This window comes from Notechis scutatus, chromosome 1, assembly GCF_049901735.1.
Source record: "Notechis scutatus isolate UNSWTSFEM ecotype Mainland chromosome 1, rNotScu1.2, whole genome shotgun sequence".
In the NCBI taxonomy this organism is placed as follows: Eukaryota; Metazoa; Chordata; class Lepidosauria; order Squamata; family Elapidae; genus Notechis; species Notechis scutatus.
The window spans coordinates 20,427,645-20,441,691 of NC_142009.1; the positions used below are offsets into that span (position 1 = coordinate 20,427,645).

General features: G+C 38.6%; 1 protein-coding gene across 1 annotated transcript in view; it reads right to left on the minus strand.

The window, feature by feature from the left end:
• Positions 1-261: 261 nt before the first annotated feature.
• Positions 262-14,047, minus strand: part of ZZEF1 (zinc finger ZZ-type and EF-hand domain containing 1) — a 70,563-nt gene continuing 56,777 nt past the window's right edge. Inside the window, exons 46-55 of the mRNA XM_087957901.1 lie at positions 13,403-13,503; positions 10,377-10,512; positions 8,980-9,339; positions 7,830-7,973; positions 5,872-6,040; positions 3,968-4,066; positions 3,395-3,560; positions 1,589-1,739; positions 1,432-1,503; positions 262-1,062 (exon numbers count right to left, since the gene is read on the minus strand). Of these exons, the coding sequence (XP_087814027.1) occupies positions 988-1,062; positions 1,432-1,503; positions 1,589-1,739; positions 3,395-3,560; positions 3,968-4,066; positions 5,872-6,040; positions 7,830-7,973; positions 8,980-9,339; positions 10,377-10,512; positions 13,403-13,503 (1,473 nt within the window). The 3' untranslated portion in view covers positions 262-987. The remainder of the gene's footprint in view (positions 1,063-1,431; positions 1,504-1,588; positions 1,740-3,394; positions 3,561-3,967; positions 4,067-5,871; positions 6,041-7,829; positions 7,974-8,979; positions 9,340-10,376; positions 10,513-13,402; positions 13,504-14,047) is intronic.

The following is a 14,047-nucleotide window of genomic DNA, read 5'->3' on the forward strand; positions in this document are numbered from 1 at the left end:
TGATATTTTCCCTCCTGAGGTGAGAAATTAAAGCCTATTTATTTCATTTTTGAGATCTTATGTCTTCCCAATTCAGAAGGAGCTCTGTGGTTACTGTTGTGAAAAGCAAGATGAAGTAGTTTACTTTCTCTACACCACAGTAGTCCTAGGATTTTGGGGGAGGGAAAAAACCCTGTTGCACTCCCGCTCTCTTCTCAATGTGATCTTATTGGGGGAAAAACCCCTTCCTTTCTCTTGCCTTCTTATGAGCAAATACTGTAAATTCCAGGCCACGGGAAATTTTATTGTATGACATCTCCAGGAATTCGGACCCCACCACTATCATTCCATAACTGTCCACAAAATCTACCCTGCTCTTCCCGGAAAATACATTCTTTCTTTTTGCTCATTTGTAGGAACTGATCTGGATCCTGGAAGCTGCCCCTTGGATAGGAAAGGAGCTCACATCTCAAAAGAAAAAAGGGTGTAAGGCAGCAATTCAGTTTTCTGCCATGCTGTAGCCTGAAACCCTCTTAAACATCTTGCTTCTTCCATCCACATTCAGGCATTTACAGGCTGCTACTTGCTAATTCCAGTTCATTCGCTCATTAGCCTTCTGGGAAGAGGGTTTGCCCAGGATGACCGAAGGATGTGATGACTGCCAGAAGATGACCTGAGTTCTCCTTCTTTGGGGGAACTTCATCCCCCCTTCCCTGCCTTTTTTTCTTCCAAGATTCAGAGGGTGAATACTGTTCCAAAGATATGAAGTGCATACATAACTCTTGATGGCACCAGAAGTGCTCCAAGGAATTCTCCCTGCTTCCCCAGATGTGCGCTTTTGCTCTTGCAGAATCTAGGTTGGGGAGGAAGAAAGGTTGGCTGGCTGCAGAGTGCACATACACTGAAGCAAGAGGGGCCTCTGCCTTTCTCCGATTCATGAACCGAGCGAAAACGCCTGCACCAAAGTTTCTCTGGACAAGAACTTAAGTTATTCTGAGCAGCGAAAGTCTAGACATTCCAGGGACTTGTTGATTTGTTGGGATAGTTAATGGCAAGACTAATAGCAGCAATGTTTTTCAGGGCCTGTTAAAACAAACAAACAAACCAACAATAAAAAAAAAAGCAGAAAGATAGTTAAAAAAACATTGCATTTACTATCAGGAAATGCCACTGGCTGTTAAGTTTTTTCAGGTTGAATTCAGCATGTTAATTTGAATTTCAAAACCAGCTTTCCCCAGTAAGAGAAAGTGGATTTAGAAGATAATAGAATAAACACTTGGTTTTTCTTATTATAGTATTTGAGCTAATTTTGGGAGCAATGTCTCTGGTTTCACTGGCCTGATGCCAATGTAGTCATTCCAAAGGACTTCACACAGAACCCATTTCAAACTCTTCCAAGTACTTCACCCATATGGAGAGGAGCTTTAGAACAGGAGGAACAGGCTGTCTTACCTGGGCTGTACAGTGGTAGAGATGGTCTTCCGTATTTAAGGCAAGCAAGTAATCCTGCAGAGACCCAAGTTCCTGCAAACAGAAAAAGTGAGGCTCATAAGCAAAATATAGAACACACTTTTGTGGTCTGCAAAACAAAGAAAAGCAAATGACTTACACTAACTCTGCTCTCAGCAACGAAGAAAAGTTCAGTGAGTGCCCGGTGGAGTGGAAGAAGGACCCCTGGCTTAGTGACTTCATACTTCATGGTTTTTTCCATGTGGCTGAAAAGATGCCACAGTGGCTTCAGCAAAGTGAGATCACAGTCCCTGGGGGGGGAAAAGGTGTGTTAGAATTAGCATGAAAGGCAGCGCTCTGCAACTGGCACGACCACTGACCACTGTTTTACGTTCACATACCAATATCTCAAGTTACTATTTTGAATGCCATTTTATCCCTGTAGTTCTTAGGAATCCAAGCATTAGCTTTACACACAACCACACTAAAAAGTTAGAGTGTAAATGTTCATTTTCCACAATGGAGCTGGGGCAATTGATAGTAGGCATCTTCTGCCCACTTGTCATGAAGGCAGGGCTCAAGATCTCTTCTTGAAGGAAATAAGAGTACTTTTGTCAGCATTAGACTGCAACGCTAGAGAAAGAGATGCAGGAGAAATAAGGCACTGAGGAGTGAAAACCACACATAGCCAGCTGGCTGCAAATAGGGATGGAATCCCGAGGTGCCTGCCTATTTTTCTGGCTAGAACCTTTAGGGCATCTGAAGGGCCAAATGATTTTGAGTCTTTCAAGCCTACTGATGTCTAGATGTCCCTGTATAGTTGTACAAAAACAACAACCCTGCTTTCTGACTAAGCCTAGTGGACCTGGGGAATAATTGCTGGTCATGTTCCTTATCTAAGGATGATTTTACTTCCTTGCTCCTTGCTGTCTGGTTCTACATCTCTCCTTAGGATGCAGGCAGGAATCCCCCTACAGGTGTGGCAGAATGGTGCTTGCCCACTGTGGTGGTGGATCTCTGTCTGAGCTGCAGACTGGTGATATTTCACTCTGCCCCCAAAGTCCTTGTGACTTGTGCCAGCTGGCAACCCAAGGCAATACAGAAAGGAATGGAGAAACACAGAAAGGAATACCACGGTGAGATGAGGAGGAGTACTGCTGCACCACTAGGCCCAGTCTCCATGCTTGGCCTCAGCCACTGCAATGATCCTCTGAGAGAGTAGGTTACATGAGCCTGCTGATCATGGCCCCCGTGCTAAGTTAAAGGAAAAAGGAACAGAAGGGGGAAAGTTCTGACCATTCTGGTCATGTGAATAGCCCATAAAGTTCACTGTTATGCATTGTCTCTTGAGCAAGGCAAGCCAACAGCTGGGAGAAGAGAGAAGGCTGGGAGAAGTCCACAAGTCTTAAAGTTGCCAATTTGGACATCCCTGTTGTAAAGGCTTCAGGAGAAATTTAAGTGCTGCCTTGAGAATGATGTGGGGGGGAGGACTTTATGTAGAGCAGGGATGTCCACCCTTACCAACTTTAAGATTTGTGAACTTCAACTTCCAGAATTCTAGGAGTTGAAGTTCACAGGTCTTAAAGTTGCCAAGTTGGACACCCCTGCTGTAGAGGCTTCAGAAGAAATTTAAGTGCTGCCTTGAGAGTGGTTGGGAGGGACTTTCCATTGGATTCATTGGAAAAACAAACAGGTCAATATTTATGAAGAAAGAAGTATGAAAAAAGCTAAGTAACCACTTGTGAGACAAAACTATTTCTTCCGTTTATACTTTGGAACGGAGAGAACTCAATTTTTTACACTCTCAATTCCAACTTAAACAAAGCGTTTAAAATGGAAATACACAGCCCTCAAAAATCATAGGATGACACAACATACAGTAGTAGTGTGGATTATGAGTCTTCTGCAAAAACACAAGAACTAGGAACTCCCTCAAGAAAAACAAAGGTGGGATCAGAACGTGTACCTCTCACCGCTGCACTGTATGATCTTCAAGAGCAAGTGGATGGCTTTCAATCGTTGGTGTCCAATTTGCCTGCAGGCCACGCCCACCTGCCATTCCCAAACTTTCGCAAGTGGAATATGAGGAATTACCTTTTCCTCCGACAGCATTTGCTTCAAGATCTCAAAGCCTGAAATTCAATATAAGCACACTGCGTTCTATATGCGTTCTATATGCGTTCTTTTAAGTCCCTGTATTCTTCTTTTTAATTAATCCTATACTCTTATCCGTAGAAAAGCTCATAACTAAGGTGGTGTACAGAGCTTAAGAAAAACATACAGATAATTGAGGAGATTAGAAAAGCGGTTTCATAAAGTTAAAATAATCTAGATAGGTAATTGTTTTTATTTGCTTAGGGCAGCCCCCTGACTTCCTCTATCTAGATGTGTTTGGACAGTGACTCCCAATGTTGTTGGAAGGAGACTGAATTAGATCTTCTTCCGTTTTCAATGTACATATTTATTTATTTTATTTAGTATCCCTACGTAAAGATACCCACTAAGCAATAATACAAGGTGTGACCTAAGCAGTACTGACCTGTTTGGAATCTCCCCAGGTGACCAGCTGTTACTGTAAACTTGTAACCCCACTCAGTATTGCTCATGTCAGTGGTGAATCGGTAGTACAGCGTATCTCCTGTCAAAGAAGAAGGAAAGATTCTCTCACACAGCCTGACGTGACCCGTTTGACAAGGCCTTTTTCTTTCATACACCTGTAGGAGGGAGACTCCTACAGGTGTATGAGTCTCCCTCTTACAGGTGTATGAAAGTAATTTTTACTATTTTTACTATTTGTAGTTTTCATAAGAATTTGTATTAAAAATGCTTTATATAGTCATTCTTTTTTTAAAAAAATCCTTCATTTATTGGAATTAATTAAGATGATGGGATTAAAATAATCAAAATTTATTTATTTATTTGTGTATTTATTTCAGAAAATTTATATAGCAATAGCACTTAGACTTATATACCACTTCACAGTGCTTTTTACAGCCCTCTCCAAGCAGTTTACAGAGTCAGCCTATTGCCCCCAACAATCTGGGTCCTCCTCATTTGACCCACCTCAGAAGGATGGAAGGCTGAGTCAACCTTGAGCCTGGTGAGATTCAAACTGCCACTGCAGTCAGTCGGCAGTCAGCAGAAGTAGCCTGCAGTACTGCATTCTAACAACTAAACCATCATGGCTCTTACTGCCTACTCACTCACATATAGCTGCCTACTCACTCACAGCGACTCTAGGCGACTTACAGGCAAATAAAAACACAATGACAAAAAATTAATAAAATAAAAATAAAATAATAACACACATACACACACAAGCTTGGTGACAACACACACTCAAATCAGCCATTTAAACCATTTGATAGGCTCCATAGCATCTAGTAACAGCTAAAACAGGAGTAGGAATATTTAGTAAAAAAATGAAAAACCACATTATCTTTGTAATCTGAAAGGCCTACTTCCCCGCTCCCTTGGTTTACACAGATGCAGTAAAATATAGTTTTTAAATAAAACAAAGAAAACTAACAGCAATCCTTCTGCACTTATAAAGACAGACTTTATCAGGATTCTTATCATGATAGAATTCAGACTAGCACTAGTATGGAAATAATGTTATAAAGAATAAATGAAGGACGAGGAGAGAATTCCATAAGGCTCTTTCCAATCTACAAAAAAAACCAAGGGAATAGAGAGGTAGAACAGGGTGTACATCAAACTAAGTATGGTCGTTAAATGAACCCATTGTCAGGAATGGACTTTTTTTTTTGCCCCAATCAGGACATTTTTGGCAAAATACATAGATCTAATTCCTATTTATGGCTTTGAGTTCTTACAAGCATTTCAGAGGCAGTATTAGAAATTACAAGCAGTGAATGTATACTACTTAATATTTTGTTTGAAAAGGTGTCCACTTGCTTCTCAAAAGACAAAGGTCAATTGTGATAATTAAGAGCATCTAATATCACCAATTAATATTTGATACATGAATGTTTTTGACTGCCCATGTCCAGTGTAGTAGCCATTTTCTGAAAATTGTCATAACATCTTTTCAAAATTTCAAAATGTATCCACTGGGCCCAAAACACTGGGTACTTATTTTCCAAAGCACCAAAAGGCAAGGCAAGAAACAATGGATGGAAACTAATCAAGGAGAGAAACAAACTAGAACTAAGGAGAAATTTCCTAACAGTGAGAACAATGAACCAGTGGAACGGCTTGCCTCTAGAAGTTGTTGGTGCTCCATCACTGGAGACTTTTAAGAAGAGACTGGACAGTCCTTTTTCTGGAATGGTATAGGGTCCTCCTGCTTGAACAGAGGGGTTGGACTATAAGACCTTCAATGTGCCTTCCAACTCTGTTATTCTGTTATGCTGTTACTTCTGACATGAATCTTCAAAATAAGGGATAATTGGTTTCTTGAAGAAATATTTTGTAGTTTACCTGGAAGTTCAAAATCAGTCCATTTGTGTGGAGGCCCGCTGAATGTATGTCGATCATGGATGAAGTCACAGCTGCTGGCTATGACCAACTCATCACATCCCTCTTCGGTATTACACTGAGAGTCAAATTTGACTGAGAGGTAGATAGCACCAGGGATATGAACTTTATCCTGTGGGTAAAAGAATGTATGAATATTAGTGGTGTTCCACAGTCCCATATCAACATGGACCAAATGGGTAGAAGCCAATCAACCAAAATGACTAAAGAAAACCTGCTGGAACCTTACAGCTCAAAAATGGGGAAATCCTTGCCTAGTCCATGAAGAGGAACATGCAGCCCAGCAAAACCATTTGGCCCTAGGTAAAGCTGCATGGGTCTATCTAACCACCTCACCAAAAGCTGAAGGTTAAGCATTTCAATTCCTGCAGAGTCACTTTTGAATGCAGAATCAAATATTTTTAAACAAATAAAATGATTTATTTCACCATTCTTTCAACGAGTTTCTGTGTCTGCTGTTTTTAACCTCACACCAAAGCTCAGGTGCTATCTTGCTCCACTTTCTAACAGTCCTCCTGATTTCCCCCTTAAATGAGTTGGGCGTGCACATATTCATGCCTGCTACTCACATGGAACCATCCTTCCCTTAAAGCCTCATCATTTCTATCCGGAGGTCAGCAAAAGTCCATTAAAGGTTACTAAAAATAATAATATGTTATTTCTGGCAAACCTTGATCAAAACAACTGTAGAATCTTTGCTTTTACTCCTAACAATCTTGATCTTTAGTCCTTTCAAATAATGTCCCAGAACTTGATTTCTTTCATTTTTTCTAATTTCTCACAAAATTCTTCAAAACTTTAATTAAATTTATTTAATTACAGACTTATTAAAGCTTTGAAGAATTTTGTGAGAAATTAGAAAAAATGGGAAAAAAATCAAGTAAATAAAATAAATCAAATATAAAAATTATCCAGGTCATTATGATTTGTCATTTGTATATCCCTTTCAATTATTAAAACATCAGCTGGTTTCTTTTGTATGTCCAATGTAGTATCTTTTTTATATAATTCTTGTTGCCTGACATTTTAAATTTTACTTTCAAATCAGTTTCAATCTTGTCAGAATCAAATTTAAATGTTTTTCTCTTTTAATTATAATCTTTGCTTCCTTCTAGTCTAATTTTTAAAATCTTATTTTTTATGGATGTTTTTAAAGAATTAAAAAAGAGCGATTTTCTAATGGGAAAGGCTCCTTACAATCAATATCAAAATCTTATTTCAAGACAAGATTGAATTATCTTATCTGGACCCTTAACCCATTTGTAACTTTCTAAAACCAAAATTTTAATCATCCTTTTGTTGTTTATTCCAAACAATTTTTTAAAAACTTGTATTTAAAACTTCTTTCACTAAGGGTTAAAGGAAACCCATCTGGTGCTGTAAAACTTGTCAATCCAAAAGTTCCTAATAGCCCAAAGGCAATTAATAAATAATTTCTGAAAATGTTTAGAAAAGGAAGCATACAAGCCCCAGTGTCCTTTCAAAGGTGCCAACCAGAGTTTGAGTAAAATGGCCATTCCCTCATCTCCCAGAGCTCGAAACCTGCCAGAGATTTCTTTCTCACAGTCTCCTTGGGAGGAACAACAGTCTGCAGCACTTGTGAATGACCTTATATCTTCCCCTTGTCTGGAGATGAATTATCAAAGAGCGAGTCTATTCGCCAGCTCTTCATTTCACTTCAGTCATCAGCTTTGCTTTTTGTGGAACTGTCTTCAGTCCGCCATTTCTTCTTTGGTAGCCTTGTACCTATAGTCTACACAGTAAGGCATTTAATTGGGTTGACCATAGCCACCTTTTTGATAAAATTGAACAATACGAGGTGGTCTTTTTCATTTGGAACTGCCAATGCAAACATGACTGACATTTTGCTCACCTGGCATCAAGACTACTAAGCATAGTACCTCAAAGTTTGTATTATTGTTGTAAGGATGCTTGGACTCGCGCACTTGGACTGCCATCCCAGGCTCCTCCATGAACTGACAGGCTGTAAGTGCCATCTTTGCTAGCATGGTTCCACTGCATCCACGGAGCACTTTCAGTAGAATCTGTAGGATAGACCAAGATGAGGGAATGACCACACAAAAATGATTCACAAAATAAATGTTGTTCCAAGTTAAGTTTGGTATCAATAAAAAATACAGGTGGGTGTGATGAGTAATGAAACAAGAAAGGTAGAGAAGAAACAAAGAGACACTGGATAGCCTTCGTCTGCTTTTGCCCGAGACCCTGAGGTCTAAAAGTGAGAAAAGTACTTACTATACAACTATTCACTATTTCTCCTTCGGAATGGATTCACAGATTTAAGTATGAACAAAATTAATTAGAGATCATTCTTAACAAGATTAGGAAGCAATTTCAAACTTTTTTTTCCAATTTAAAGAAGAAAACTAGGAGGAAGGAGATGGTTTCTAAGTAGAAGCCAAAATTTAGAGCACATGGATAAGAACACCTTGTAACCACATTTCTACAGGTCAAAACTGATAATCTAAAGGATTTTTTTTTGTTAGTATTAATGGACCGCTCCAGTAACATCAGTTATGGTCAAAACAGGAAGCATGCATTCTCCCTGAAAAAATAAGGCAGTTATTGTCCACCTAGCCCAATTCCTTTTACAGTGACTAACAGTTATCCAAATACTCAGGCATTCCAGGATCGCTTTATTTGAGATTGAACTATGATTTTCTACATGATAAATAAGTGCTTTACAATTTCTTACAGACATTCTACATCTGAATCTCTTCTGTCATGAATTTTATGCAATCTTCATGGATAATTTGATTATGCAGCTGAAACAGTCAGGTAACAAGGAAAGGGTGGGAAATGGAACAAGGAAAATGGAAATATTCTGTTTCTCTTTTTTCCTCTTGAAATTCAACTTGAATAGAAGACTAAAATATTGTCTTCTAGTGTATTAAAGACAAAATTGGCCCAAACAAAACAAGTGAGTTGCATTTGTTGCTTGGGACTGATTTATGTTCTGATTTATCTGCTAGTGTCAAGCTACTTTTCCCAGTTCACTCCCAAATCAGAGGGATAAAACAAATAATTTACCTTTTCACACAGCTGTTTTTCCTCTAGCTGCAACAGCATGTCCAGGATATATGTCATGTGTGCTGGGCCACTGAGATCTAACATCTCCTCACTTATTGCTACGTCGTCAGGCCACTCAGCCAATAACAAAGCGAGGACATGCCTGGCATACAGGACAGCAGTAGCTTCATTGACTCGGTAGAGATAACCCCGCACGGTTTTCTTGCTTTTGGAGTCCAACTCTTTATGCAGGAGGACAGAGCTTTTGGTGCGTCGTTGTTTGGCGTAGCTGAGTTGGAGGTCACTTTCTGTGTTGGTGATGAGCTTCTGGGTCACTGGGTTGGATTCATCAGTGGCTTTGTTGCAGGGAACAGGCTTGGACTGTAACATAAAAGGACTCTCAGTAGATGTGAAATTATCTCATTTCAAAATCTATCCTGCTTTTGGATGCTGCCCATGTACTGTGTGATTTTTTTTTATATAAGAGTCAGTAATAAAAACTGTAATGGGTCTTTATGATTAAGTGGAGACTGGAACTGAAGTCTTGCTTGTCCACATCTAAAATCCTGAATGGTATACCATGCTGAATCAGCTAATCACCTACCCCTAAATGACCGGACATATATTGAAGACTGCTTGTAAAGCTCTCCAAACTGGACACTAGTGTTTAAAAAATGCATTAACATTCTACAGTACATTTTGAATGTAAGGGTTTGATATTGCAGATATATCATATTTTTTGTTGTGTGTTTCTTTAATATCCTCTAGATCAGGGGTGTCAAACCCGGTTTCATTAAGAGCTACATCAGGGTTGTGTTCTGCCCCCACCCCCCCGGGGGGGGGGGCAGCTCAATGTCACTTGGGTGATCAAATGCCACTTTTGCTAGTAGTTTGTTTTGCTAGCACTCTGCCAGCGAAAATGGAGCTCATGAGGGCCGCGCATGGCCCTCCCAGGCTCCATTTTCGGCAGTGACAGCCTCCTACAGCCTTCTGCTAGCAAAAATGGAGCCCCAGAGGGCCCCGTGTGGCCCTCCCGAGCTCCTTTTCACTGGCAGAGGCGCCGTAGTTCTTCGTTGTCTCAAGGGCAGCCCTGCGGGCCAGATCTAAGTACCCCGTGATGTGATCAACGGGCCTGGAATTTTGACACCCCTGCTGTAGATGTATTAAATTTTTGCTTCTCCAAATATCTCATAGCTATGCCAATGAATGACTCAAGAATGGCGATATTAGTTCGGTGTACATTGCAATCAACCAGCATTTCTCAATGCCCGTGTCCTTCCAGATGCTCAGACTAGAATTCTAATCAGTTCCAGCTAATATGGTTAATGATCACGTTTGATGGAAGTATTGGTAGATATTACTACATAAATAAAAAAATAAAGTAAAAAAAAATGCTTTGCATAAAACAGTATGCTCACCAAACATGGCACAATGATCATATCTGTATCCAGGGCTTTGGAATTCTGCTCTTCTGTGCGTAAACGCTTACTGGGTTGCCATTTTTGAGCCAATGTACGAATCCTTTCATCCATGGTAAGTACTTCCCCATCAAATCTTTTAACAATATGCACACAAATATTTTTACTGTCAGAATTTAAAGACAGTACCTTTGAGCTGAGCAAATTCTACATTTAAAACCCTTCCCTATGTTTCATCCCATCAAGCGCTACTTTATATTAGCAGTTATACGGTCACGTGGCTTTGTTTCTAGGTATCTTGTCCATGTTCCATGCAATAAAAATAATTTATATTTTGGCCCTTCCGGTTTGCTAGCTTTCGGCGGCGGCAGGGATTTGCCACTGTGCGATCCCTGCTGCGTTCACTTAAGGTTCCCGATCCATTTGGATCTGGGGATACAGCTGCCCTGTAGAGGCAGCGGAAGATAGGGGATCCGGCAAGGGGTTTGGGGTGCCGCAAACCCCTCCCCAGCCGGCTAAACTCCCTTTTCCCGAGGCGGAGGAACGGCGGTCAGCAATGGCCGCCAAGAAAGCTGCAGCCGGGTAAGCAAGAGCAGGAGGGAGAGAGCTGAAAGAGAAGTGAAAGTTGCTTCTGGCTGGGACAAGACGGGAGAAAGTTATTTGGAACCTTGAAAGCTGTTAAGTATCTATTGTTCCTTGCGAGAGTTACAAGCTGCGAATACCCTAAAGGGAAAAGTTTTTTTTTTCTTTGTTCGACTCTCCTTCCTAAAGTGACACCGGGGAAAAAAAAATCTTTTTGGCTGTGAGTGGGAAGGGAGAGTGAAAAAAAATCTGAGTAAAATTTGAAAATAAGGAGAAGATTGCCTAGAATTGCAGAGTTTAAAAACTTCCAAAAAATATATTTGAAAAGGATTTGTGATTACTTTAACCCCAGAAAGAGAAAGTCAAGAAGAAGAAGGTATCTAAAAGAAACAGTCTGTTTGGATTGTTTGGTGATTTTGGAACCTTGGAAATTATTTCTGATTAAATCATCTGGGTGGTTGTTTGGAAAAACTTTTTCTCTACACAATGGCATCATCTATGGATGAATTGGAACTTATATATCAAAAATTTGAAAGAGAAAAACAAGGAGGTGAAGATGGACTTGGCACTATTTTCCAATACTTAGAAATGGCGGTTTATATTTATGTGAAGCAGAATGAGGATGATGGGGATAAAGAAGAAGGAGAAGCCATCTTTGATGAGAAAAGGACTTTGATTGGAGAAGGGAAAAAGCGGAGGTCTTTAAGATCTGGAAAAACAGCCCAAAAAGAGAAGAATAAGGTGGAAAAGGGACATTATGTTAAGAAACAACAGAAAGGGGGAAAGCAGAATAAAAGGGAGGTGGGGAGACAAGGGGTTAAAGAGGACAAGGAGAAGAAGAAGCAAGGGAGAAAGGATGGTGAGGAGCAAGATATTAAGAAGCAAAAGTTTTTCAGAGATAATGGATAAGTCTTATTGTTAATGGGATTCTAGAAGGTACATAAGATTGCATTTTTATATCTGTATTTAGAAGTAATTATAGAAAATTAGAAATAATATGTAGTTTAAAATGTGATAAAATATTTAACATAAACAAGTGAAATTTTTGTTAAGAAAAAGGGAGTATTGTAATGAAATATGATCCAAGATTGTGATGTGGGGGGGTGTAATAATCATGGAAAGCATAAGTGTTCCCACAAAGGCATGACATTCAATTGAAATGGATAAAATGTTTAAGATATAAATGATTGTTAATATTAATAATTAGAAGATGGTATATTAGCAAACCTCTTGTGAAATGAGATTTGAAGTAGAAGAAGGAGGAACATTTCAATGAAATATTGAGCTATAATATGTGAGGGGGGGGGGAATAATTTTGAAAAATAGGGCTCTCATAAAAGCATGTGATTTAATTGAAAAGTAATGAGTTAAATATCTAAGATATGAATGAATATCAATATTAATGAATAGATTTGTATTATTTTTGATAATATAGTATAATTTTAGAATGTATCAGACAGAATCCCAATGTAGGTTATGTATTTTATATTAAGTACTATAAATATAGGGGAAAAAGACAAAGGCATCATACTCCATATAGTGTATAGGAGAAGTACTTCTTCTTTTTTTTTAAAGAAGAAAAATAAATGATTGGCTGGAATAGAACAGACAAAGAATAATAAATATTACGATATGAATTGAGAGGAGATAAAAAAATAAAAATGAAATAAAATTGAGAAAATTTAAAGGAGAGGAGAAGTTATATAGAAAATTGAAAATGTTAAGAAGATATGAAATGGTATGTAAAATGAATATGAAATTGAACTTGTGTCTGTACCAAGAGTTTTAACCCGGGACTAAGCAACTTTCAGAAAAGAGATTTTTTATACTTTTATGTTTTGTGTTTATGTGTATTTATGTATTGTTTGTCTTGAAAAATAAAACTTGTTTAAAAAAAAATAATAATTTATATTTTACACTTTTAATTTGCAATATAAACATGTTTTCAAAGCCAGGGTAACTAATTTATCCTCTCTCTGTCTCTAGAAGGTCAAGAAAATTTGTGGATGTGTTGGGCTCTATCATAATTTATAGTAAGAATGAAAGGATAACAACTCTGAAATGGTTGTTTATCAAAAGATTATAGCATAAAGGTATCTTACAGAAGTGGTCTGCCTATCTCTGGGGTTGTGCCATTTTAGCTTGTAGATGAGCAAAACCATGATGGCATGTTTCTTGCACAGTAAATAGTTCTCCTCACTAAAACCTGGCCAACAAGAAAGCTGTCCTTTGAAATGATTCTCTTGTCTTCCTCAAAATAATCAATAGCTCATTTAGAAATACAAGTAGTCGCCTGGCCCCATTGCACAATACCTGCAATTGTTAAAAATAAATTCTTGGCTATCTGCTAATTTCCTTTTTAGGTATTTTTGATCAATAGATTAATTAAGTCACTATGGATAGATAAACTTTTCATTCCAAGTCGGCTTTGGAAATACGCTTACCTCTTCTGAACCTCTAGGAAGAAAGAATCTGTCCTTTTCATATGAAGTTCATACATGGCTCGAAGGATGTGTAGAGGTGCATCAAGAGCATCGTGTGTCATCTGAAAAGAGGTTTAACTCTGATTAGGTGAGAAGAAGGAAAAATATTTCCTAATATTAGACAATGTAGCTCAGGGTTGAATTCTTGGGTTCTTGGTTTTGGCTTGGTTGTTTTTTTTAAACTGCAAATATTTTTTACCAGATGTTTCATTGCCAGTGAACACCAAAAATCCAACTGTTTTTTTCTATGCCTCTAAAAACAATTGTGGAAGTATTGCAATGGCAGAGTCAACATTTGAATGCGAAATACTACGTTAGGCTTCCACAATATACAAATACCCCCACCCCCCGCATGACTAATACTGGTTGGATAGATAAGATCTGCTGTAAAAGATGGAGGTGTCAATGCAATTTCTGTCAATTCATTGCATTTACTTTCACAGAAAACAACAAAGTAAAAACACTAAAAACATCAGCCTAATATTACCTGAAATATATAGATCTGTTCAAGAAAAAGTTTTACATGGACTAGAGTCCACTTCAGAGGCTAACCATGTATCTGTTCAAAGTTGACTAGAGTCTATGAAACTGATAGTACACCTAATT